Source organism: Lynx rufus, unplaced genomic scaffold, assembly GCF_022079265.1.
Source record: "Lynx rufus isolate CCGP_SWC_20201006 ecotype Redwood Valley unplaced genomic scaffold, mLynRuf1.p SCAF_18, whole genome shotgun sequence".
Classification (NCBI taxonomy): Eukaryota; Metazoa; Chordata; class Mammalia; order Carnivora; family Felidae; genus Lynx; species Lynx rufus.
In genome coordinates this window covers 15,624,820-15,652,364 of record NW_025814832.1, presented here as the reverse complement: position 1 = coordinate 15,652,364, position 27,545 = coordinate 15,624,820, and the positions used below count along the sequence as shown (strand labels likewise).

The following is a 27,545-nucleotide window of genomic DNA, read 5'->3' as shown; positions in this document are numbered from 1 at the left end:
GGTGGCAATGAGGAGGGAATCAGAATATAATTACAATCCTCTGTACCTGGTCAACCAGCTGATGCTATTTTAGACATTGAAGAGAAACCTGACATGAGACGGGGTAGAATTCTACGGTAGCCATAATGATAAATCCCTTTCTATCAATAGATAAGAATATGGTGAGAGCTATGCTGATAGAAAGGTCCATTTGGAGCACCTGGGCGACTCAGTAAGTTAAGCTTCTGATTTTGAGTGGGCTCTGCGCTGACAATGTGGAGCCTGCTTCTCGGGATCCTCTGCCTCTCTCTCTCTCTCCCTCTCTTTCTCTCTCTCTGCCCCTCCCCAGCTTGCAATCTCTTTCTCTCAAAAGTAAATAAACATTGAAGAAAAATTATAAAAAAAGAAAAGAAAGGTCCATTTAAAAATGGAAATTGGGACACCTGTGTGGCTCAGTGGGTTAAGCCTCTATCTGTTGATTTCTGCTCAGGTCATGATCTCATGTTTCATGAAATCCAGCACTCATCTCCCTCCTCCCTCCCCCCCACCTTCCAGCTCTGCACCAACAGCGTGGAGCCTGCTGGGAATTCTCTCCCTCCCTCTCTCTCTCTCTGCCCTTCCCCCTCCTCACTTTCAAAATAAATAAATAAATTTTAAAAACTTTAAAAATGGAAATGGTTGGGAGGAAGGAGTATAATGTTTTAGTCCTTTCTCATGGTCAAAGAAAAAATGAGTATTAAGTTTACTTAGAAATTAAAATGAATAAAAAGACCCAACAAAGCAGCACTAATATAGAGATTTTATTTAAATTGTATTGAGTTTTTACAGCACATTGCATGTTTGTCACAACGCAACTGCACAGTTTGGATTTTTGGCCACATCATGTCACTTACACCCACAAGAGCTCTGAAAGGAGTATTTGATGAATACATCTGAGCTGAGAGCCCAGAGTCTCTCTCCAAGGCCATGCAGTATGTTCACTGATGGGACAGTCCCTCAAAACAGCCACACGAAGTAGACAGATACAGTCTCCTCAAATGTTACCACCAATCTTACTCCCCCTGAAAATGGGCAGAGTGAAGTGCAATGAAAGTTAATTAAAAAGCCACTCGCAACTGGCAGTAAATTTTAATGATTGAGAAAATGCTTAGAATTTCACGTATCAGAGACAAGGAATAGTTTGTTACTTTTTCAATGATCTCAGGAATTTCCCAGACACAAATCTCCATTATTCAACTCCATTTAAATGAAAAAAAAAAAAAAAAAAAAAAAAAAGTTCTGCTAGGCTGACCTAAATACGCCAAAACTTTTTAGGTTACATCCATGACAAGTATAAAAGCACAGATGCTTCTCTGTAGGACTAAAGAAAAGGTCAGGACAAATAACAATTCTTGTTCTAAATGCAGATCCTAGTTATTTTGAAATGAAAAATTTTTTTCTAGGAAGTAACATGAAAGTAGCAGTTAGACAGCTACCATAGTTTTAAAACAGGATAAGCCTAAGTGTAATTCACCTTTTATACACCAATGGATTAAGGAAAATGTATAAAGGAAATACTAGTGGTTTCATTATAGATCAAGGAGACTATATCTGTCCCAACCACAGTACATGGCTATGTCACTGTATCTTTTGGTTAAGTGCCACTGGTACATATTAAGATGAAACAAAACAACAACAACAACAACAAAAAAAAAAACAATGTTTGGTCCAAATGGACACATTTTCTCTCCCAATTTTGGTATCAAGGCTTTATTCTCTTCTGTTTGGGTTCCATTGTTAAGTGCACAGAAATAGACAGCAGCATTTGTACTGAAACCCTCACATACCAAACAGCATATTCTAGGAGGTAAAAACCAAATGCTAAATTCTACCCTCAAGGTGTCAAGTGTTCAGGATAAGAAGCAGTGTGACCCAGAGGAGGCAGCAGCCAAGGGAAAGACAACATGAGGGAAGTGGGCAATGGAACAACAACAAAAATCCATTGTTTTGTTTTCATGCCAGGAGAGGATCAAGGTGTAACTCCTGTGTTAGCACCAGGACAACTAGGAAAAGTCAGGCGCAAAGGGCAGGGCACGATCAGCAAATATTTGACAAGGATCATTTCTGCTTTTCCCTTCTCATTCTTCACAGTGCATACCTCAAGAGCTGCCACTGAGTAACAGAGACGACTGCCTTCGCAGCTCAAAATAACTGATTTTTGCCAGGACTGAATATCAGCAGAGCTTTCCTCTGCTCCCAAGAATGTCTGACTCCTTAGAACTGTCCCTCTAAACTGAATATTCAGTGATGTTGGCCGATAAGCCAAGTGAAAAATACAGCAAAACCTCCACTTGCTGAACCAGTCTTTAAACCAAACTCCACAGAGAGACAGAACTACTGCAACTAGAGGGAGTGCCTCTAAAGACTGAGCCTTCATGCACAGACACAGAGCACAGAGGAACAGGATATAGTTCATTTCAAATAGGATAGGAATTCCTATCTTGTATACTAAAATCTGCTTTTTTCAAGGTGGAGGAGAGATGGATCTGTTTATCACTTGGAGTTTGGTTATACTTATGCCTTTCTATTGCTGTTTGGGGCATGTATCACCAGGCGGTATCTATGAAATCATCATCTTGTGGCCCCTAGGACAAAAGCTGGAGTCACCAGCTCAACATTAAGCTTCCAGACTCTGGGTCTGGATCAGGACCATTACCCCAAGGTGAGGGTCTCACCAATAGAAGACCTCCTGCCAAATTGGAATTCCTCTGCTCCAGTCTCATGGTACCATGGAGGATTTCTCAAGACGGTATCTTTGAGCTCTGTTATTTCATGAGCCACACCAAGGAACCTTCAAAACTACACCTGAAGCAGATCCTCCCTTCAAACCTGCTAAAATTGGACAGGTCATCTCCTCTGGCATTCAGCTGGAAGCTGTAGCAATGGGTTTCTTCAGATGTTGGCTCATGAGTTCCCTGGCACGAGATACTTGGATGTGTTCATAACAGGAGTTACAGACGAGAACTGGGTCATAGAGCTGTTGATCAGGAATGGGCAGCTTCAGGTGGCAGCAGCCAGCACAAAATACATTCCCACAATTTCTGCCAAAGAACAAAGAGGGAAGAGCTCATCAGAAATGAATGATCCTCACGGCCCCTGAGTGGCTCAGTCAGTTAAACATCCAACTCTTGGTTTCAGCTCAGGTCATGATCTCATGGTTCATAAGTTCAAGCCCCACATCAGGTTCTGTGCTGACAGTGCAGAGCCTGTTTGGGATTCTCTCTCCTCTCCTTCTGTCCCTCCCCTGCTTGCATATGCTCTCTCTTGCTCTTTCAAAATAAACACTAAAAAAACAAAACAAAACAAAACAAAAACATGAAGGATACTCTAAAAGGCCGTACATGAGTAAATAAAGAGAAAAGTTGGCAGAAAACAAAAGTAGTCCCTATAAAGATATCTCTATTTTCAGATTAACTCTATTTAGCTCAGATACACATACATCAATCACTCCTTTTTGAGCCTTACAGAATCACATAAAACATCTTACCGGCAATGGTGTCTTCGTTTGGCCAACCAGAACTCACAGTCACAGTTATAGCAATGTGATGCCATATGGTCTGGAACCCAGCGAGTCACCTAACAGAAGGCACAAGGAAAAATTCCAGGTCCTTGTCAACAAAGTAGAAGAGCAACATTGCAACAAGGAAAGCATTCCAGGAGAAAATGATGAGGTCTGTCTTTATAGTTGGCCTCTACTTGCCTAAAAAGAAGACACTCGCCCAAGAGAAGGTTCAGTTTATAGCATGTCACTCATCTCTGAGAAATATGAGAATTCAGTGCTTCACTAAAGCATGTATTTGCCTGGACATACCTCAGTCTCTTTCTTATCAACAGGTTCCCAGCTTGCTTCTGAAAGGCAGTCTTCACTGTGATCAGAGCCAAAATCTTCTATATCACTGCCATCGGACTCCTTCAAACATGTCTGAAGAAAGGCAAAGACATCAACACCATCTTCACCATCACTAACATGTACTGTTTCCTATGCATTAGGTACTATTCTAAGAATATTACATGCATGAACTTCTTTAATTCCTCCCAAGAATCGTATGATGTATATTATCATCATCCTTATTTTACAACGTTTTTTATTTATTTTTGGGACAGAGAGAGACAGAGCATGAACGGGGGAGGGGCAGAGAGAGAGGGAGACACAGAATGGGAAACAGGCTCCAGGCTCTGAGCCATCAGCCCAGAGCCCGACGCGGGGCTCGAACTTCCGGACCGCGAGATCGTGACCTGGCTGAAGTCGGACGCTTAACCGACTGCGCCACCCAGGCGCCCCATCATCCTTATTTTACAAATAAGGAAATTAAGCACTGAGAAAATTAAAAGGTAGTAAGTAGTAAACCTGAATTTTCAACGTTGTACAGTTGACCCTTGAACAACACAGGTTTGAATTGCACAGGTCCACTTGTATGCAGAGATTTTTCAATAAATATAGTATATTCCTATGAATGTATTATTTTCTCTTCCTTATGATTTTCTTAGTAACGTTTTCTTTTCTCCAGCTTACTTTATTGTAAGAACACAGCATACAATACATCTAACATACAAAATATATGTTAATTACTGTATTATCAGGCTTCTTAGGCTATTACTAGTTAAGTTTTGGGGAACTCAAAAGTTGTATGTGGATTTTTGACTACATGAGGGTTCAGCACCCTAACCCCTGCATTGTTCAAGGGTCAAATGTATTTTGGATTCAGACCTATGCTCTTAACCAATATGCTTTATCACAGCACGGACATATTTCTCATTACATTCTAAACCAGAGATTCACAAACTATGGCCCACAGGCCAAATCTAGCCCACTGCCTGTTTTTGTAAATCAAGTTTTACTGGAAGACAGCTACACTCATTTTTATACGTATTGTCTATGGCTGTTTGTGTGCTGTGACAGCAGAGACAAGCAGCTGGGACAGAGACTATATGTCCCACAAAGTCTAAAGTATTTAATATGGCCCTTTACCAGAAAGTTTGCTGACTCCTGTTCTAAACCAACACTCCGAATATTAGGAAGTTGTTAGCCCTGACCATCCCATCCCAGTAAGTGGGCAGCAGGCAAGTGGAAATGTGTTAACAGAAGGAAGGGAAGTGTCCGTGTTGATGACATGATAACTGTGACCAAGAAACTGACTCCTAGAAGCTTCTTAAGAATTGTGGACCCAAATCTGAAGGCTCCCAACACAGCAAAGCTTAGATAGTCTTCATCATCTCTCACTTTGATTATTCCAAAACATCTTTTTTTTTTTTTTAAATGTTTATTTTTGAGAGAGACAGAGACAGAGCGTGAATGGGGGAGGGGCAGAGACAGACAAGAGACACAGGATCTGAAGCAGGCTCAGGTTTGAGTTGTCAGCACGGAACCCGACATTGGGCTTGAAGCCACGAACCGTGAGATCATGACCTGAGCTGAAGTGGGAAGCTTAACAAGCTGAGCCACCCAGGCACCCCTGGATTATTCCAAAACATCTTAACCAGCCTCCCAACCTGCATTTCAAGTGCCTCATCCACTTGACACACCATTGCTAGAGTAGTATTCTTAAAATACAAATCTGATGGGGTGCCTGGGTAGCTCAGTCAGTTGAGCATCCAAGTCTTGGTTTTTGGCTCAGGTCAGGATTTCACAGTTCATGAGTTTGAATCCTGCATCAGGGTCTGCACTGACAGCATGGAGACCCTGCTTCAGATTCTCTCTCTCTCCGTCTCTCTCTGTCCCTCCCCCACGTGGGTACTCTCTCAAAATAAATAAATTAGCTTTAAAAAATATTTTAAAAAGTACAAATCTGGGGTACTTGGGTGGCTCAGTTAGTTAAGTGTCCGTCTTTAGTTCAGGTCATGATCTCACGGTTTGTGAGTTTGAGCCCCATGTCAGGCTGTCTCCTGTCAGCACAGAGCCCACTTCGGATCCTCTGTCTCCCTCTCTCTCTGCCCCTCCCCTGCTCACACACACACTCTCTCTCTCTCAAAAATAAACATTGAAAAAAAAAATACAGATCTGATCATGATTCTCAGTGGCCAAAATCATGCTGCCTTGAGGGTAGAATCCACACAAGAAGGGATCTCGAGCTGACCTTTCCAATCCCTGTCTACTTCTCCAATATCAGCTCCCACCTCCCTACCCAACTCCCTCCTCCATGGCCCCAGCACACCTGTACATGCATGTCTCACACATGCACACGTGCACACACACACACATACCCCCATCCCTTTGTTCGAGTCATCCCATCAGAATACTTACTGCCTCCATGCTTTTGAGAATGGTATTTCCTTTTCATGGTCCACCTAGCCAAATATGACAAGTTCTTCAGCACTCACCTCAAGTATTATCTTCTCAGGAAAGCCTGAGCCCCCAACACCTGATGCTTCCTTCCAGGATAACATTTAAAAAATCATTCTAGTTGTCTGCTTCTCTCTCCTATAGACTGTGAGCTCCTTGAGAGCAGGGACTATGTCCTTCATCCTACAGACCAGCCACCTAACACAGTGGCACATAGCAAGTACCCAATGAATAAATGTTGAATGCATGGAAGGCTGGATGGAAAGAATGAATGAATGGATGGATAGCAGTGGTGAATACTTACAAAATCATCCTCATAGTCCATGGGGGGCTCTGCTGGAGGGGCACAGCAGTGACGGATATCCAACCTCATCTGAAGCTCACGCACCTGTCGGCGTAGCTGCTCTACCTCTTGCTTGTACCCTGCTTCGATTTGCCGTAATCTATGCTGAATCACATCCGTGGGAAAGGGCAGTCCATCATCATCCAGGTAGAGAGGAGGCACTGGAGAAGGGCAGCTCAGTGGAACAGGCTTTGTGCTGGAGACCTGCTTTGGGTGACCGGACAACCACATCCGGTTGTTTTTTCCCCCTGGACCAGTACAGTGTCCATTGGAATGACTAGAACAGACCGGTGATTTCACCCCTTCTCTCTGAGCCCACTGGCCCCCAAAGCAGGGCCCTATTGCCCGCACCTGCTTGTTGCTTGACCTTTTGCTGCAACAGCCATAGGAAAGCAGCCGCCGAGGGGTGGTCTCCCCACTTGGGAATGAAGTCACCATCCCTTGGAAGCTATCCCAGTTGGATCCTAAAAAGGAAAACTCACTGATCTGGCTCTGAGAAATTGGCTTTCGGGCCCATTCCAATGGCACTTTCCCAAAGCGAGGATTTTCCAATAACTGCCCATTCCTATTATTCCCTCTTTTGCCAACGTATTCCTCCCTATGAATCAGATCGGACACAGAGCTGGGCTGTTCCTGGTGGGAACTCCTTGCCACAGACCCTGGGGGATCTTGGCTGAGGAAGTCAGTGCTTGGCTCCAAAGGAGTTTGGCTGGTAGCACTCAGTGGGTCGCAAAGGGTACCCAGACTATGATCTGCAGCACATCCAGAGGGCACACCTAGCATGGAATCTAGCAGGGCCTGTTGGGGGGCACCTGAAAGGGAGTCCTGGGAAGACTCAGGAAAATCACAAACTCCATTCCATTTGTTGGAAACAACTTCGGAGAGTGTGCTGACAGCTTCTTTCTCAGGACAATGTTCAGGTGGCTCCTCTGTGCCATCTAAAGTCCTATTCATCTCATTGTAGGCAGGAGGGTCTGGAGCTGCTGCTTCAGTCTCTTCCAGGACTTTGATCTCAGGATCAGAGATGTTGCTCTTCATTTCCTGGGGCACTGCAGTACTAAACAGTTTGTAACTTGGAGAACAGCTTCTCTGACTCTTGAAAGGTTTCTTGCTCAAGTAGTCTTTCTGGCTGCTGGGCAGAGGGGAAGGAAGACCCATTTCTCCTACGGTCTGCTGAGGACCTCCTACCACAGATTCCACAAAGGTCTCTGAGCCCTCAGGACTGCTGTGCCGGGGCTCCAGGCCTACTCTGGCCTCCTGACAGTGGTTATTCAGGTTAGGGTCACTGGATGTGCGAGTCAGGGGGCTGCTTGTGTCACAGGCAGAAAGCAGATCGTCCATAGATCTGGTTTTAGGTAATCTGGAAAGACAAACACACCTCCAGGTCAGTAAATGGGAGCTACCTCTAATATGCAGAATCAGGCCATCAAAGCAACATCAAAGCTTGAGTTCCCAAGATACAACATTTAAGATTACAAACAACCAATGTTCACTGCAACAAGTCTACTCTGCAAAAAGTGAAGGACATGAACTCTGTCCTCCAGAACTGAGCATCTGCCCCCAACTTTTATCAGTCCTCACTCTACACAATCTCCCTGGGCGATCTTGACCACTCCCATGGTTGCAATGCTTTCTATGTTGATGCCATCTAAATTGACTATGCTAGCCAGGACTATACCTGAGCCTTAAATCTAATGTCCAACTACCTCTATCACACTCGGTAAGATGGAAGCAAGCCAGTTTTGGAGCTAGACAATACTGGTTCTGACAATGATTAGCCATATGACTACAAGAAAGTTATTTAACCTTTTAGACATGTACTATCATCCTCTGTAAAATGATCATCATAAATTATACCTTATAGAGATGCTATGAGGATTCAAACTATAGGCAGCCAAGAGCAAACTTACTAAGACTACACTCACAACTTCTCATTTTTACTGCCTTCCTTGTTAGAAATGATCTTTCCATCACAGTAGTAACCAGCACAGCCTTTTACAACCCCTTAGCAGCAGTGCATGCCTCAGAGTCCTAAGTCACCATGGAAAATTCCCCTAGCATAAAGCACTCAAAAGAGTTCTAGAAGCATTTGTGCACACCAAACGGGTAACAGACATTTTCAAGAATGTCTGATTCTTAAAACATTTCAAAAGTCCTTTGAGCAACGAAAACTTCAGGGAAATTTGCCAGGAAACAGTGGAGACTTAATTGGACTCCTATTTTCAGATGCCTCAGTCAGTCCAGCCCACACAGAAAAATCCCTCAAAGATGGAGTTAAAATATAGCTGATTTTTTAAGTGTTTGGTTTTTGAAACTTATGGGGGTTTTTTAGGTTTTTTTTAAGTGCTTATTTTGAGAGAGAGAGAGACAGAGAGCACGTGCACATGTACAAGTGGGGGGAGGGGCAGAGGGAGAAGAGAGAAACCCCAACCAGGCTCCAAGCTGTCAGCACAGAGCCTGACCCAGGGCTCAATCCTGTGTACCATGAGATATGACCTGGACCAAAACCAAGAGTCAGACGCTCACATTAAAATTTTTTTTTTTTTTTTTTATGTGGGGGAGGGGGGCGGCACCTGGGTGGCTCAGTCAGTTAAGTGCCGACTTTGGCTCGGGTCATGATCTCATGGTTCCTGAGTTTGAGCCCCACCTCAGGCTCTGTGCTGGAGCGTGTTTCAGATCCTGTGTCTCCCTCTCTCTCTCTCTGCCCCTCCCCCGCTCATGCTCTGTCTCTCTCTCTCTCAAAAATAATAAAAAACATTTAAAAAATTTAAAAAAGTCAGACACTCAACCGACTGTGCCACCCAGGTTTAAAAAACACCTTATTATGTTTTTTAAGTATTTTTATGTGTGATTTTACTTTTGTGATCAATTTTGATTTTGTGTATGTGTATGGTATGAAATTCCAGGAAGGCAATGGCAATGGTTATGATTACACAGTCTCTGGAGTCCCATAGCCTCGGCTCAAATCCTAGCTTGGCAATTTTTTAACTATGTGACCTTAACTTCTTTCTCTAAGCCTCCATTCCCTCATCTATCAGAGAAAGGTAACAGTATCTATCTCTTAAAACCGTGGTGAAGATTAAACAAAACAATCCACTTCAAAGCACATCGCTCAGGACTTCCTACATTACTGCACTTACTATTTACTTGTTTCTCTCCTGCTATAAAAGTGCCTTGAGGGTAGCACTGTTTCTTATTTGAATTCCCAACACTGGCCAATTAAACAATTTGAGAAATGAGTAGTGAGCTGAAAATCTAACATCAAGTGTTCACAGCTAGGTACCAACTGAATGAAAAAGACAAGTGAGATTCAATATTTGGTGCACATTAGGAGCTCCTATAGATCTTCTAGATATATAGAAAACCAGACCCATCAAAGACCTATGAATGAGAATGGCCAAGAGTGAGACCCAGGCATCTGTATTTTTAAAAAGTACCACAGCTAACTTTGGTTCCCCCCCCCCTTTATTTTACTTTTTTATCATGGAAACTTTCAAACATACAAAAGAAGTAGAAGAGTATGAAGACCTCCCATGTATTCTTGACCCAAATTCAACAGTATCAACAGTCTGAAAGCCTCAACAGCCAATTACTACCTACACAGAAGGTTTAATCAATAATGCTGGTAGAGACAATAATGCCTGAGGAGTTTAGAACAGAGACAACTCATCCAACGAGGGTGGTCAAAGAAAGCTACGTAGAGAAGGTAGGATTTGAGCTGGGTATAGCAGAATGTCTTGTACTTTAATGGAAAAAGAGAAAAGAGGGCAGGATATTTTTGATCTAGAGAAAGGTAGAACCAAGTCAGGCCAGCTGTTAAAGAAAGCATTTTTTTTTTTTAATTTGCATGCTACTTAGTCCTCCAAATCCAACTCTCCATCTTGAACTGCCTATAGCACACCTTCTCTTTGCTAATATTTCAATCCCAACCTGCCTGTATCTCCTCTTCCCCGAACTGACTCGTCTTCTCAACTTCCCAATGTCTTTAGGTTAGTACTAATATCCATCTAGTTTCTAGGCTCGGAGAGTCATGACCTTTGACGAGTCCTCTTCACTTCCACACTCCCACACTCAGTCACTCCATAATCTGCTAATGACTCCTCTTCAAGGATTTTAATCCTTTCCTTTTCCAAGGACTCTTCCCCTCATATCTGAATTACAATAGTGTTGGCTGTTCTCTGTGTCCCCAACTACCCAGCTCAGTGGTTCATTCTCCAAAAATCCCATGGTCACCAGGTCACAATGACTTCCTACAATGACTTCCTATTGACAACTGACTCAAACTCCTCAGGGAAATGTTTAAAGCCCTCAATGAACTATCCCATATTTCTTTCTTTCTATTCCTCAGAATGGCCCCTTCCTAACCCCTGCCAGTTCTAAAGAGGTTCCTCTTTTTTTCTTTGAACTATCTCTCATGTAGAGGTGCATGGGTGGCTCAGTTGGTTAAGCATCAACTTTGACCCAGATCATGATCTCATAGTTCATGGGTTTGAGCCCCATGTCAAGATCTGTGTTGACAGCTCAGAGACTGGCGCCTGCTTCAGATTCTGTGTGTATCTCTCTCTGCCCCTCCCCTGCTCACGCTGTCTCTCTTTCTCTCAAAAATAAACAAACATTAAAAAAAAAATTTTTTTTAAACAAAACAACTAACTCTCATGTATCCAATTCCTTTGGACCCCTCTCCACTACTTATTACCAGGTATTCCATTCATTTGTTTGTTCATTTAAGCATTTACTAAAGCACCTATTATGTGCCAGGCCCTGCACCAGATGCTAGACAAAAAAGCCAAGGTTTCCTGCTTGGTCTTCCATTAAAACTTCTCTGAGTAAACAGTCACCAAATGACCCCTTTCTGACTTCTCATTTCTCTAATAGCTTTGAACTATACACATTCTTACTTGCTTGGATGCTGACTTAGAAATGTTCTCTAGTAGTAGTTCTCCTATGTCTATCTTATTACAGCTTTTAAAGAATATCTTAAATAGAATCAATATCTTGTATTTCTTTGGCCCATAAACCTAGTATTAGACAACTAGTAGGTTTAAAAAAAAAAACACTGATTGAATTGAAAAATTAGATATTAATTTAAGACAGTGATTTTTACACAAGTCACAGAACTTACTGAGAATTTGATAAAAAGTTCTGAGCCCTCTCCCTGGCAAAGTAAACTTATAAATTTGAGTATACTCAAATTCTGCATAGTTTGGGGAAAGAGGAAAATCACAGAATTCTTGAAGCCTATCCCTGGGCAGCTGACCATGGACTCAAGACCCTAAAACCAGTAATTTATAGGGGCGTGTTTTTTTTTTTGTTTTCCTTTATAATATTCAACCAGTAATTTAAGCTATATTTTAGCTTTAAAAGTCTTCCACAAGGGGTGCCTGGCTGGCTCAATCAGTTAAGTGTCAGACTCTTGATTTTGGCTCAGGTCATGATCTCACAGTTTATAAGATCAAGTCCCACATTGGGCTCCATGGTGACAGCACAGAGCCTGCTTGAGATTCTCTCTCTCCCTCTGTCTGTCTGCCCCTCCCCTGCTCACATATGTGCTCTCTCTAAATAAATAAATAAACTTTAATAAATAAACAAATAAATAAAAAATAAAAATCTTCCACCAAGAAACAAAGATCATACATATCCTTTGAACCCAGCATTTTCATTGCTTAGAAATTTATCTGGCAAAAACACTAGCACAAATGCCAAGATACACATATAAGGTGATACTACTTAATTGTACACCTAAAAATGGTTCAGTTGATGGGGCACCTGGGTGGCTCAGTTGGTTGGTTAAGCAACCAAATCTTCGTTTCAGCTCAGGTCGTGATCTCACAGTTTTGTGAGTTTGAGCCCCACATCGGACTCTGTGCTGACAGCATGGAGCCTACTTGGATTCTTTCTCTCTCTCTCCCACTCTCTCTGTCTCTCCCCGGCTCATGCTGTCTCTCTCTCAAAATAAATAAACTTAAAAAAATTATTTAAAAAAAATGGTTCAGATGATAATTATTATGTGTATTTGACAACTGTTTTAAAAAACTTACACATAGTTAAGGATGTTATTTAAAGCACTCCCAGTAATAGTTAAAAAAAAAAAATCACCTGAATGATCACCAGTTGGAAACTGGTTATATAAATAATGCTACACTCTAATTTTAGACTAACATATGCAGCCGCTAAAGCAAAAAACAGCAGCTTTACATGTGCTTTACAGGGGTGACAGCCTAATACAAAGCGGGCAAAACATTTTGCAGATCAGTATGCAAAATATGGTTCCGTTTTTGTATTTTATTTTGTTAAGGTTTATTTACTTTTGGAACAGAGCACGAGCGGCAGAGGGGCAGGGACAGAGAGAGAGAGAGAAAGAGAGAGAGAGAGAGGGAGGGAGGGACAGAGGATCCAAAGTAGGATCCAAAGCAGGCTCCGTGCTGACAGCAGCAAGCCCACTCGAACTCACAAACCTCAAGATCATGACCTGAGCTGACCTGAGCTGAAGTTGGCCACTCAACCAAATAAGCCACCCAGGTGCCCCTGTTTTTGTATTTTAAAAACGTTTCTATATGAAAGCATGGATACATGTATGTAAACATAAACACCAGGAAAGACATGCAAAGTGTTACCAGCCTGTGGGGACAAGGATCAGGGAGGGAGGACTTTCATTTTCTACTTTTACATCATTCAACTTTTTCTAAAATAGGAACTTGTGTTAATCTTATAACGTAAACAACATTGACTGTACTTCCCCCAAATATTCAGCCAGAAGATAAACTTTAATTTTTATGTCTCCCTTTAACTTCTGGCCTTTTTGGCCAGGTGGCTCACCTGGTGAGCATCCAACTTTTGATTTTTGGCTCAGGTCATGATCTCACAATTGAAGGGATCGAGCCCTGCATTAGGCTCTGCACTGATGGCAAGGAGCCTGCTTGGGATGCTCTCTCTCCTCTCTCTCTCTCTTCTCTCTGCCCCTCCCCAGCTCACGCTTTTTTTTTTTTTTCCTCCTCTTTCTCTCTCTCAAAATAAATCAAAAAGATAAAAACTTTAAATTCTGGCCTTTTCCTGTGGGAGAACATGAAGGCCATCCCTCTTCTGGAAACCCACTTCCCTGAGAATCAGATGCTTCTGGAAGTGCCCCATCAATGCCTTCTATCAGTGAACATAAATCAAGCCCATTCCCACAAACCTTCCTGAAACAGTCCTTTCTGTTCTGTTCTCCTGTCCTCTGCTTGGCTATGTCACAAAGGGTGAGAGCAGTTCCAGGAAAGAAGGTAACCAATCTTATCTTAGGAGAGGACCTTGAAGACACACAGAGTACACTCCATGCTAGCTGCAAGTCCTGGGCCAAGTTTCTCCTTCAACTATATCAAGAAGTTGCTTTTAAATATCTCATAAAAGAAGGAGAACGTTAGGCTAGACACAAAGCAGTATTGCCTTCCTGGTGGGGAGAGAAGAGAGCAAGAAAGGATCTTCTTACCTGTCCAGAGAACGGCCAGAAAACTCCTGGCTCTGAGCCACCGGGGAAAGGTAAAGATCCATGGTCTCTTCCCCAAGTGTACATGGAGACGATGCTGGCAAATAAACAGCTGTCCAGAGGTGTAGGGCCCGTACGTGACACACAGGATGCAGGACCTAGGGAAGCAGCACCATACTAGTGTTTTGTGAGCTGTTCCGGGTCCCTCTTCCTTCCCCAAGCTTTTGGCTCTACGTTCTCCCCACTGACTCAGCCTGTTCTCCTTATAGGTCTCGAAGAAGCACTGACAGGATAAGGGTTTGGACTTACCATGTCTGAGCCAGGTGTGTAGAGGAAGTTATGGAAGTTCTTATTGCCAGCTCGCAGGAGAGCCCACACAGAGCAGGTCCGCTTATAGATGTTGCGCTTCTCTCGCTCCCAAGGGTTGTTGGCCAGGAACGTGCCGTAGAGGCAGGAGTATGTGTGCTGCACCAGCTTTACCTAGAGGGCCAAGACAGCTTGCAACTGGGAGCCTCGGCCACCTTCTCCCTGACCCTGGCCACAGGCTTTAACTTACCAGGAATGCTTCATTAAACTCAAACAGGCAGGGGAACTGCTTGAGCAGCTGATGAACAGAATCAAGCCACTGGAGGAACACAGGGCATTGCTCATTTTGGTCCTCTGCATTCTCCTGGTGGCCACAGCGATCTCCAAACTTGTGTCCAAAATCCAGCCAGTCAGACTCTACTAAAACTTGGAAGCCCTGCAAAAAAGAGAGTCCAAGTACAGGGCCTTTCTGGAAAGGCTGGTATGCTACTCCCCAGGGGATGCCCGAAGCAAGGAGCTGGCAGCTTCAGAGAAGAGCAGAACCAATCCTACGACTCAAAGCCACCCATGGCCTCCACTGGAAGATCCCCAAGACAGATCCAGAGGACCCAACGCCTTCTCCGCCCCCCTTTCCCTCTGTTCTTTCCCACCCAACCCCACTCAATACCTCCAACGTCCTATAATATGGGTCCAGTAGTATTTTGGCCAGGGCTACAATCTGCGGTGTCCGGTCCCAGCCATCTGAGCAGTGCACCAACACAGGCCGGCCTTCCCGGTCTACAGTATTAGCCACAAGCACAGCTGCCTTTAGCATCACCGACAAGTGCTGTAGCCATTTGGTGCTCTCCAGTGCCGACAACCAGCTACGCAAGAGCAGAAATCAAGTCTGTCACCAAGGGCGCTGAGGATCCAACGGTCTCTTCCACCGCCCATGGCCAGCCACAACTAATGAAGTCCCTAGGGAGGGCTGAAGCCAAGCGGTCCAGTCTGTGGCCTTTCTGCCAGGAGGTATCTGGCAGGAAAGGAAGGAAGACAAGACCTGAGGTAGACAAGAGACTAGGGACCGAGGGAGAACGGGAAGCATCACACGCACATTTAGCCATTCTTTCCCCAGTTCTCTGTGTTCTTTAAGTAGGAGAGGATCCAAACAAAGGGAGCCCAGTGTCCTGTGGCTGTTCCAAAGTGTTGGCTAAAAAGCATAAGAAGTGATCTTGGAACTGGCCCACTGCACCCAGGCTCTCAGGTCTCCCATACCTCTATACTCCCCAGTTCCCTCTCTCACCTCCTAAGAACTAGAACTGGGTGAAGGACAAGACAAGAGAGGATGGAACTGGGGCAGGGACCACCTACTTGCTGGGATCAGGCATCTGGCTACACACAGCCCGAAGGTACTGGAAGCTGTTCCGGATGGCATGGATATTGGCCATTCCCATGAACACGACCTCACAGTTGGGATAGTATTCTGTAGACATACAGAGGAGAGTGGAGCATAAGAGCATGTCCTGAAAACAGGCGTCCAGGACAAGTGGGCCAGGCTTCCTTGGCAGTGCAGACCACTTATGTCTGGATGCTCAGGAGCCATATACTAACGGTAGTAATAATGATGTTAATGACAAATGATAGTCCTATTACTACTAGCAATGGCAATACATAGTAAACTCTCAATATATAGTAGCTTCTCTAGCCAATAATTGTTATTATCATCCCCACTTGACAGATAAGAAAATAAAACTTAGATTAAGCAATTTAGTCATAGCTAGTTAAGTGGCAGAGTCCCGATTCCAAGCCAAGTGTTTGGCTCTTTCCACTGCACGAGCTGCCCCCAGGTCCCTCCTCACCAAAGCCACCCAGAGCACAGACTGACTGCAGACACTGGGGTAACAGCAGTACCTTCACACTCACAGCCTCCACCCTTGGCCCGGTTGGCCACAGCCGCTGTGTAGGATCTAGCATCCAGGATCAGCAGTTTCTGGGGGGCCGCTGTACTCTCCACTCCAGAGCATGCAGTCAAGGAAGAATCTAAACATGTGGCAGGGAGCAGACCCTGGGTCAGCCAGCCCAGCCTCACCCTACCCTGGGACACTCCCTTTCAGAGGAGAACATACAACTATAGTCCCCTGCCACCCCACAGCTTCCCAAAGGGCAGGGACCCTGGCACCCTGTGTGTTGTCATCTTCTTCCCATCCTCTCACTGGGGACTCCCTGAAAGCCAATGAGACCAAGGAGGGGACCTGCTCCCCAGGGCGTAAGCACCACCCACACCTTACCGAAGTCAGTGTCACATGCCTCGCTGGCATCACTATTCCCAGTGCTGAGGGAGCCCCCAGTGGCCCTTGTCCCCGGGTCCAGAGCACAAGCTTTAGCGATGGACGTGACCAGATACTCATCATCAGCATTGCGCCAGCCCCACCAGCTGATCTCAGGCTGGCTGCAGCGGGCAATTGCAGCCCCATTGCGTAGGTGTCTGACAAAATGGAAGAAGCCATCATGCCCTTGCCAGTTGCAGCTCCCACCCCCCAGGCCTACTACCAAGGCCCCAAGAACTAAGATCTCCAGAGCCAACAGGGGCTACCAGTTCACCCAGGCCATGATAATAAACACCAAGAGCCCTTGACATATCTAGAGGGCTTTATAGTTTAGAAAGTGCTGTCATACACATTTCTCAAATAGGCTCTGTGTTGCCAGGGTGACCTTGACTTCTTGAATCTGCACAGCACCTGCTCCAGGTACAGACACCAGCAGGAGAGCAAGCCTGAGCCCAGAGCAGAACAACTCCAAACCTCCTCGCTACTATATGCCTCGCTCTATGTTAGCTATAATGTTCTACTGCAGGGAACCCGCAAGCTTTTTCAGACAGAAACAAACAATAAATGTGCAGCTTCACACGTCATAGCCAGTCTCTGTCATACATTCTCCTTTCTGGTTTTCTTGGTTTTTGTTTTTTTTAAAATAACTTTTTAAAAATATAAAAATCATTCGTAGTTCTGGGCTGTACATAAAACAGGCTGCAGGCTAGATTTGGTTCACAGGCGACAGTTTGCCAACTCTTGTTCTAATGCAACATTTTACACACACACACACACACACACACACACACACACACCCTCCAAAAAAGAGTAAAGTGAATGTACTCTCCAAAAGCCTCATCTTTAGGAGAAAAAAACTGAGGCAGTTTTTGATTTGAAATTATTTCATTCCCTGCAGGGTGTCAATTCCCGGTCAACTAGGACAAATCTCCAGTTTTGACTCTTTCCTTATTGCATAAAAAGTATCCTCTCTACTTCCTGTCCCCTACCGCCTCACCTATACACAACCACCGGGATCCGCTTCCAGGAGCGGAAGGAAGCCACGTTCTCCAGCTCTTTGTCTGTGATCCACACAGGAACCAGCAGCTTCTGGGGGTAACTGGGGCACAATCTGCGAAGAGAACAGATGGGATCACCAAGCTTGATCTAAGACATGTGATGACAAGATCCCCAGAGATGGCTTTGTGAGTCAGGAGTCCTCCCCTCACAGAACCAGGGGCTGTGCCCGGCAAGGTCTAAGTCTAGATTGGTATTTTGGTTCCCCCACCCCTGCCCTCTCACTTGTAGTTGCTGTTGATGTGGGAGACTCTCCAGACATTCTGCAAATCAAAGCCCATCCTCGCGAGCTCAGCCTCCTGGCGACATCTTATGTGCTCTCCTGCAACACAGCCCCCACGCCTGTCAGCATCCAACAGAACCATGGCCAGGGGGGAGGAGGGTAAGAACCAAGAGACAGGAAATCTTCCAAAGAAAACAGCCTGGCCTTACCTGGCTGACATAGGTGAGTATGCTGGTCCTCCTCAGTCAGCCCCAGGCACCAGGCATGGTAGGCAAAGGCAAAGAGGTCTTCAGGCTTGGCAGGTCTCGCCGTGGCCCGGCTTAGCCGTGACAGCCACTCTTGGCACTGCTTGAAAGTGGAGAAGTGGCACCTGCCAGGCAAGAAGCGACAGAGTGAGATAAGAGGCAGGTGTGCACTGGGGCCATAAGGGTCAAAAACAAGGCCACAAGAAGGCTGTGGGGGGAGGAGGCTTTAAAGCAGGAGGTAAGGCATGGGGATCCTGAGGAGAACCAGGGATACTGGTGAATACCCAAGAGAATTTATCTTTTTGACAATTCTCTTCCCAAGAACTCTAGTCCTTGAGACATACTTGTACCTTCTAGTGGGGGGCCCTACCATTTCATTTCTCATATCAAATCTAAATGCTACCGCATGTCCCTGAATGTCTGCTATTCCACGTTATCTTCCATGTCTCCTGCTTCAGGCAGGAAGTCCTGTTCACATCATTCCTGTCTCCTTGTTTCTTCACTTCTGCTTGATTATACCTCGTCTTGGCCAAGCCACATCCTACTGACACTCTGAAGATAGTTCTGGTCACAACTCTTTTTTGAAGCCTTCCCAGCTCATTTTAAGATCCCTTCCTCTTTTATTCTTAATATGCTTAGAGTATTAAACAGTATGTTTTTCCATAGCATACTGCCACTGTTAAATCTTCCTTCAGCAACTAGACCTCAACCTCCCTGAAGGCAAGGCCACTGTGGATTCTCTTTCTGAATCCCTACAGACCTGAGCACATGACAGCCTCTAAACTGAGCATTCTTTTAATAATCCGTGGAATCATTCCAGATTCCTCTTTCTCTCATATCCAATCTGAGAGCAAATTCTGTCATCTCTACCTTCAAAAATCTGACCATTCCTCACCAGTTTGACCACCACCACGCTAGCAAGGCCATCATGCTCTGTCACTTGGCTAACTGCAATAGCTTAACTAATCCCTCGGCTTCTGCCCTTGCTTTTGCCCCCAACTCACTTCCATCTATTCACAATATAGCGGCCAAAGCAATTCTATAAAACATTTAATCAGATCACATCTCTCCTTTGCTCAAAACCCTGCAGTGGTTTCTCATTTACCTCAAAGTAAAAGCCAGTCATTATGACAACGTGACACCCCCCCTTACCTCTCAGATCTTACATTCCACCACCCTCACCCACATGCACTCCACTCCAGCTATACACTAGCTTCCTTGCTCTTCTTCCAATATGCTAGGTATATACCCACCTCAGGGCCTTTGCACTCGCTGCTCTCTCTCTCTCTGGTACCCTCTTCACTCAAATATCCACATGGTCACTCTCTTTAGGTCTTGACTCAAATGTCACCTTTGCAATGCAACCTTCTGTGATCACATTGTTTAAAGCTACAACCTTCACCTCCATAGCACTCCATATCCCTTTTACCTGCTTTATTTTTCACCTTTCATTTACCATCATTTAACATATTTTACTCATTATTTACTGCTGGCTATCTCCCCGATGGAATATAAGCTCCATGAGGGTAGGAAATTTTGTCTCTTTGTTCCTGCTGTATCTCCAGTGCTTAGAACAGTCTGCCATAGGGGCACCTGGGTGGCTCAGTGGGTTAAGCATCCAACTTCGGATCAGGTCATGATCTCGTGGTCCATGAGTTCAGGCCCGGCATTGGGCTCTGTGCTGACAGCTCGGAGCCTGGAACCTGTTTCAGATTCTGTGTCTCTCTCTCTCTCTCTCTCTGACCCTCCCCCATTCATGTTCTGTCTCTGTCTCAAAAATAAATAAACGTTAAAAAAAAAAAAAGTCTGCCATAGAGGAGAGTACTCAATAAGTGTATGTTAAGTGAATTAATAAACGAACCAACAATAAAGTAAGTGCTGTATGCTAACCCTAGGTGCTTTCTCATACATTATCCTATTTAATCCATATGACAACCCCATGAGCTATGCATTATCCCCATTTTTCCAGGTCAAGATACTGTGGGTCAGTAAACTGACCTCCCAACCTAGACAGGGCTTCTACCTTTTCTTCCAAATGGGGAAAGTGAGGCAGGATTTTTCCTTTCTTGCTGCAGAGAAACCCTGCATCAGAGAGGCCTGGGCAAGACTAGGGCCAGAGGACCTGCGTGCAGCCCCATTGTTCTCACCTCACCACTTTGGAGTCCTTGCAGGCAATGTGCAACTGGAACATATCACGGCTCTCTACACTGTCAATCATCCGGAGGGGGACCTTCAGAGGAAGGGCAAACGAAAGCTCAGATCCCCACTCTCACCCCTCCTCATGCCCACCCCAGCCCAGATGCTGATATATCAATACTAGGAAGGAAACCCACATTTACTGAGGGCCAGTTAAGTGCCTAGGAACTGTGCTGGGTCCTCTACATACAGGGCCTTAATTAATAATCACAAGAACCCTGCAAGCCAAGTGTTTTCACAACAAACTATTAGGGAAGAAATTGACCTGAGTAGGGTGACTTGACCAAGGCCACACGGTTGGTAAGTGGCACTCTTCCAACAATGCCACTGCACCCCTTAGAAGGGCCAGGAACAGAGTAAAAGGAAAGAGAGAAGAGGGGATGGAAGAATAAGAGACAGGCAGAAAGACAGACCTATAGCTAGGAGAACGAGGCAGGAAAATAAAAGGTTGGTGAGAAAAAGAAGGGAACCCCAACTGTTTGGAGACATGATCAAGTAGAGCATTGGAACAATCCCACCTTGAACCAGACAGGGATTCTACCGTGGTTGTGGGAGAACAAGACAGGAACTCACGTTGATGACAGAATCTTTAAACTTGATATGCAGTCGGTAGTTGGAGATGGCAATGAGGGCATCAGCTGCCCGGCCCAGGAACTCCACTCCCTCACCCTGCAGCACTGTAAAGGGCACCTGTTGAAGGGCAGAGGAACCCTCAGTCCAGAAGTGAGTCACCCCTCGATTCCCCTCCCCAAACCCTGATCTGTGGGATTCCCTCTGGAAAAGCTGGGCCAAGGCAGAACAGAAGAGTCCTCTCCACGGTAACAGCACCAGGCAACAGCTGTACAGGAAAGCTGCCTTTCCCTCCCTGGGGCCAAAGGCTCTACAATGCACATGTAGACAGATTCCCCTCCCTCCAGAGACCTGGAAACAGGAAGCCAAAGCCCAGAACTAGATTCCCTTGGAGATATTTTTTGAAGGGAGGGAAAAAAAGGTGTTTTTAATTGGGCAGAGAGTTCAACCCACCCTGGGCCCCCAACTCCTCCTTACCTGCAGATTCTCCTCCTCTTTCACTAGTTCCTTGGGGGGAAACAGATCCTTGGCTTGGATGTACTCCAGGCTGGGGGGCCCTTCCTCACCCTGTGGGGAAGGCCTCAGCCCTAAGTCACCAGGCTCCATTTGGCCCATTAGGTCTCATTCTGCTCCCCTCCCCTCAACAAACCGGGATACACCCCATACACACTTATAAAGGTTCTGGTCACCAGAGGAGAGAAAAGAGGCCTGGCTTGGTTGGGACAGGGGGGTACTCAAGCCTATTAAGCCTAAGGGAAGAGTAAGGTCCAAAGAGGACCTGGGAATCTGCACTCCTCAAAAAGAAGCAGAACCAAAAAGAACCAAAATTTCCCAAACGGAAGAAGAGAGAAAACTAAGAAAAAGACTAATGTGAGGGTAAGACAGAAGTGAGAATGGGAAGTGCTGCCCTGAGAAAAAGGAACCAGGTGTGGTTGCTAGTTTTAGAGATGAGAGGGAAAACAGGCACCTAAGACCACGACCTGTCAATCTGGTGGGTGAAGGAGACAAAGAGGAGTGGGTTGGGGGATTCAGTCCCAAGCCTCTAGAGGGCCTTCATGGTTGCTTTCAAAAGGAGGATGTCTTTTGGAGCTGAGCTTATCTTCCAGTTAGGCCCACACTGCTAAAGAGCCCCCACCACTTGCCAAGCAACCTGCCCTGCCCCCTAATCAGAGGGGAATTCCTAAGGAATAACCACAGCAAGCAGAAGTAACTCCTCTCCCAACCACCAGGGAGGGGTAAAGAGGGGATCCACGCACCTGGGAGAAACCGGGAGACCCAAGGAAGGCCAGGGGAGAGAGAGAGGAGGCCTGGCAGCCACCCACGAGGGATGGGGGAGGGGGGCGGTGAGAGGGGAAGGGTGGGAACATCTGAGAGGACAGATGGGGGAAGCTGGGAAGGAGCATTAAGCCAAAGGGGGTGGGGGAGGACTGGGAATGATGCAGAGGTACAGAGCCCTGCAGAGGCAGGGAAGATGGAGAAGAGAGGCTGTCTGGGGGACAGTCAAGGAGAAAAGACTGGCGTGTCAGGTGAGGGTTGGAGTGGTAGAAGGGGGAGGGGACTGGAGCCAGGGGAACAGCTCAGACATTCCGTGCTCCCCGACCTGCCCCCCTAACATCCCAGCCACATCCCACATCCCCATGCAAGGATGCAGCGGGTGGGACCAAGATGGAGAGGTGGAGGTAAAGGGATGTACCCCTGCAGGGCGGGGCCTGGAGATCTGCAGTCAAGGGCAGTGGCTCCGGGGCCAAGATGGGTCAAAGAATTTCCATCCCGTCCTTCCACATCCCCCGGCACCCGAAGATGAAAGCAAGTCCAAGAAAGAAAAGGGAACCACCCGCCGCCCCCCGCACCTCCCCCCCGCCCCGCTCCCCTGCCAGGGGCCTAGGGAAGGGGGATGGGCGAAAATCCGGAATCTCAAGGGTTGGCCCTGGGCGGGGCTGGGGGTGCAGCATGCATTAGGACCCCTGGGCCCCCGCAGGCGAGGCCAACACTTACGAAGCAGCTGAGCATAGAGCAGGAGACGCGGGCGGTCAGGCTCATGGTCGCGGGCGGTCTGGGCCAGCGCACATGTCCCCGGAGCCGCTGCGCTGCCCGCCAGTGCCGGGCGCCCGCCGCATCCCGGCTGCGGTGCCTGCCAGGGGCAGCCGCGGCGGCCAGGAGGCGAGCGCGCTGGTAGCAGGGCCTCCGCGGACTCCCGCGCGCCTCTCCCCTACTCTCCACAATGGAGCGAGCCCGGCTCCGCCCTCCCGCACGAGCGCATAAGAGAGGGGAGAGACCCAGACTGCGAGAGGAGGGATGGGGCGGAACCTTGCGGCCCCGCCCACAGTTCCAAGGCTCCTCCCTCCTCGGAGCCCCTCCGCAGCGTGCGAGGGCGTCCTCTGGGGAAGTCTAGGGGCTTTTGAAGTCTGGGGTGCGGGACTGCCCCCAGATAGCGTGAAAAGGTAAGGCAAGACCTCCTACATCTTTTCATTTCCCATATTCCCAGGTGAGCCACCCCACACCCCCCTTTTCCCACTCCATCCCCATGCTCTCCCCACCTTGAGTTCCCTCAAAGCCTGTTCTGAATTCTCAAAATGGAGCTCGCCTACCTCCACCCAGTGACCTTTCCAGTTCCAAGGCTTCTTCCTTTCCCTCCCAAACCACCACCCACCATACCCCTGTCCATCAGTGTCCTCCCATCCCCTAACGTCACTAAATCCCGTTCCCTTTTTTTTGCCCCTTAGAACGTACACTAATCTATGCCAGTTAGTCACTCCACACTCCTGAAAGGGAAGTTGTCTAAGTGTTTTATTCTAAGACCCCTGCCCAACCCTACTCTTTAAGCTCCACATCTCCCTTGTTTCACATCCTCTGACATCTGGGTAAGAAAGTCTTTCTTGGAAAAGAATTTTTTAGGCTGGGAAAGAGAAGACTGGAACTGCAGACCACAGAAGCATGCAGAATAAAACTTGAAACCCGAGAGTACGGAGGGAGTTGGGTAGAGGGCCGAGGAATAGGGAGCAGTGAAAGGCTCAAAGTGCCACCAGGAGTCACAGAAGGAGCTGGTGAGAATCCCACACTTTCCTGTGCCGGGTTACTTTCAGAAACCAAGGCTTTGGTTTGGATTTGAGGGCAAGGGAGGAATAGGAGAAAACCTGACATTGCATTAAGCATCTACTATGAGCCATACATGTTCCAAATATTATCTCACTAAAACCTTTCAGCTCCCCAAGAATTAAGCCTTATCCTGTTTTACTGGTGAGACATCAGGCTTAAAAAGAAAGTATGCCATTTACCTAAGCTATTTAAGTGGTGGTGCTAGGATTCAAAATTAAACTAGGCTAACCCTGAAGCCAACAGTCTATTCAGGGTATTACAGAAAAGAAAAAGGAAAGGGGCTATCAGTTGGTGGGGACCAAGACCAGCAAGCTTTCTAAGAAGATACCAGAACAGTACCGCACACACCACATACCCACATGCCTAGGGAGGGAAGGAGAGAGTCCTCTCACCAGCTGAATTCCCTAACATGTCCCTAAGTACAGAAGATACCTAAAGGAACTGAAAAGAGCAAGGGCCTGGTATGGGCCAGGGCCTACAATTCTCCACTCTCTTCTCATCTCACTGCTTCCTCTCCTAGTTCTCAGGGATAAAGTAAGGGGTTCCCTGAACTTGAGGTGAGACAAGGGCACTTACAGTCAGTGGAAGAGTATACAGAATCATTACAACCCCCTCCCTAACCCATCCCCAGCACAGCCCAGTGATATTCTGGGCATCTTGAGGCTGCTGTCCTGCTGTATATCCAGTCAGCTATTGGCTGCAGTAGCTTAAGAGACAGCAGCACCTTAGAGCTGGAGAAGCCCCAGTGTTTTGGTGGAGTCACTCCTGATACAGGACCCACAATATCCAAGGGGCCCACTAGGAAGTACAAGAATCTTGAGATAAAGGAGGCCTGGTTTTTCAGGCCAGAACAAAGAGAACAGAGAGCTTCCACCAGGGACCCAAGAAAAGCAAGAGAAGGGCCACTATGAAAGGCTAAGAGTGCCAGTGGTAGGTAGTATAGGGAACGCATGGCATAGCATGTGCAAAAAAAGACTTCTACAGGCTCCCTGTCCCAGGGCCATATACTGGCTGATGTTTTGCAATCTACAGAAACCCTAATTTATTTCCAGCACAGATGAACCCGTTTAGGAGCTGAACAGAGTAGCCTGGAGCTCAAGGTCCAGGAGGGGCAGGGCAGCTTCATGGAGAAAGACAGGGCTACAGAAAACACAACGATCTGAGGAAAGGGAGAGTACTCACCATTCTACTGTGGTGAGGGTCCTGGCTGCCTGCTTCTTACTGTAAGAAGACAGAGAAACATAGGATTCAAGAGCACCATTAATATTACCTTAGAATCAGCAAATGCCACACACCTACTCCGGACCTCTAACAGAGAATCTCACAGACAATCCAGCCTCTCCACAAGTCCCCATGCCAGACAGAGGCAATGCGAGCTACATGGGGAGAAAAGCAACAAGTGATTCTGCAGGGCATGAAGTCAGTTACAAAGTTCTGGAGCAGGAATGAGTGTCATCCAAGATTATTCAGCAAAATTCAAGAGTCCTGATTCTGAGACCCGAAGGAGAACACTCCAAACCCTATTCTTTTTGGGAGAGCAAAGGAACTTCCAACTCTGAAACGAGAGGCTGCACAACCAAGACTTACTTCAGGCCTTGGTAGGGATATGAATCCACAGGAATGCTCTGCCAGCCTCTAAGTCTGGGAGTAGCACCCACCTGACCTGTTTACTGGGGGCAGAGTCCAGAGCAGAGGACAAGAGGGAGGGGACCACAACCTGTGAGCAGAAGGCAGCGGCGTTGGATAGGTCCTGCTGAGTGTACTTGACACCAAGTGGGATGCAGGATTGTGGGAGGCCACACACAACAGGGACAGAATCAGGCCAGTTCAAGGCCTCCGAGTCAGTACCTGTCAAATGGGCCTAAGCAACAGAAATTCAGGATGGGCCTCCTTGGCCCACTTAGGGAGCCAGGCCCCGGTTTTACTGACACTTTCCTTCATGCCTGCTATCCGAGCTCAGAAGCAGTCCAGCAGTGCCCTGCGCAAGTCTGTGGGGATAAAAGCCTCCATCTGTGGTGTTGCCCGCCTCCCTGATCACAGCCCACCCTTCCTCACGGGGGAGCCAGCAAGCGGCAAGCCAGAGGTGCTGCCTCACCGCCCACTGGCACGCAGCCTCAGGGAAACGGAGGGAGGGAGGAAGGGAAGGACAAGGACCAGACCTGCGATGCCCAGGGCTCCCAGACCAAGGGGATCTGGCCCCGGGGCGAGGGGGGAGAGGGGAGGCGGGCCAGGCTGGCAGAAGAGCCCAGGTGTCCAGGTTCTAGGGGCGGAGCCTAAAGATTCGGAGGCGGGGCCCCGAATGACAGAGGGCGGGGCTCATGAAAAGCGGAGGGGCTGGGGCGGGGCGGGGCAAGACGCAGTCGTTGCGGTTCCCAGACTGGCAGTGCACGGGGCACGGTGACTCACCCAGGCGGCGTCCGCCCGACCCTCCGAGGCCGCGCTCTCACCACTTCCGTCTCCCCCAGCTGCTGAGGCCGCGCAGCTTCGACCCCACCACGGTGCCTCTTACCCCAACCAATCGTATCTCCGGTCTGTGCGCGCCCTGGCCAATAGCCACACCAAGTCCCGCCCTGCCCCCACCACGCAGCCGCCGCCCTCACTCTTCACTCCGCTCATTGGTCAAATAGGGCAGACGCCCTCCCAGCCTTCAGCCTATCGGGTGTCAGAAGACAAGACAGTACCTGGGAGGAGGAGGTGCGGCCCCGGAGAGGAGGCTCGACCAATGAGAAATCACAGCGCGTCCCTGCGGCAGCCAATGGGAGAGCAGTAAAAGGGGGGCTGCTGGCTTAGGCTCCAGGGGCCGGAAGTGGGGGGTGGCTGTCGCCTACTGGTAGCGCAATTGGAGGCGGGGCCTGGTAGTGGCCCTACAGCCACTTCCGGAAACGACCGTGCTTTGGGTGTAGTTCTCAAATAGATCCCTAGATCCCCGGTGGCACCTCAGTTTATCCATTTCAGTTTTGGTTTCGCTGCGGTCATCGCGTCCCAAACCCAGAAAGGGAGAAAAGACCCCGCGGGCTAAGGGAGGAGGCAGGCCTAGGCTCGAGGCTCTGCTTCGGTCTTCTTCGACTGGAGGCGAAAGGGTTTCCTCTCTTCTGCATCTTGACGGGTTCCTCCAACCCTCACTTTGCATCGGTGAATCGACCCTGCCGTCCTTCGGGACCTGCATGGTGCCGTCAGTCCTGAGTAAAGATCTCTCACTTGTGAGAGATGAAATCTGGATCTCAGGTTGCCACTAGCTAGCTGCGACCTCCTGGTCTGTAAGGAGTGGGAACAGGACTCACCCAGCTCTTCGCTCCTCCCTTTCTCCCTCCCCGGCCCCGGGGAACCAGAGCAGGCAGCATAGCATGGCTGAAGGTGGCCGCTGGAGGTCGCCGTGGCCGTGCGACACCACCAACCCAGCCTAAATGGAGAACCGTTGATTCAGACTCTCGACCGATAGCTTCA

At 47.4% G+C, this 27,545-nt stretch overlaps 1 protein-coding gene across 1 annotated transcript; it reads right to left on the bottom strand.

Annotated features, from left to right (window-relative positions):
• Positions 1-760: 760 nt before the first annotated feature.
• On the bottom strand, positions 761-26,591 carry MTMR4 (myotubularin related protein 4). The gene is made up of 19 exons (XM_047080964.1): positions 26,508-26,591; positions 25,284-25,322; positions 21,483-21,572; positions 21,009-21,125; positions 20,387-20,469; positions 18,204-18,364; positions 17,997-18,093; positions 17,713-17,826; positions 16,677-16,873; positions 16,300-16,428; positions 15,760-15,871; positions 15,077-15,272; positions 14,660-14,845; positions 14,413-14,583; positions 14,107-14,261; positions 6,603-8,001; positions 3,830-3,940; positions 3,506-3,594; positions 761-3,059 (listed from the first exon to the last, which is right to left on the bottom strand). Exons 2-19 carry the CDS (start codon positions 25,284-25,286, stop codon positions 2,882-2,884), a joined length of 3,588 nt encoding a protein of 1,195 aa, XP_046936920.1. The 5' UTR covers positions 25,287-25,322; positions 26,508-26,591; the 3' UTR covers positions 761-2,881.
• Between the last annotated feature and the right edge of the window lie 954 nt (positions 26,592-27,545).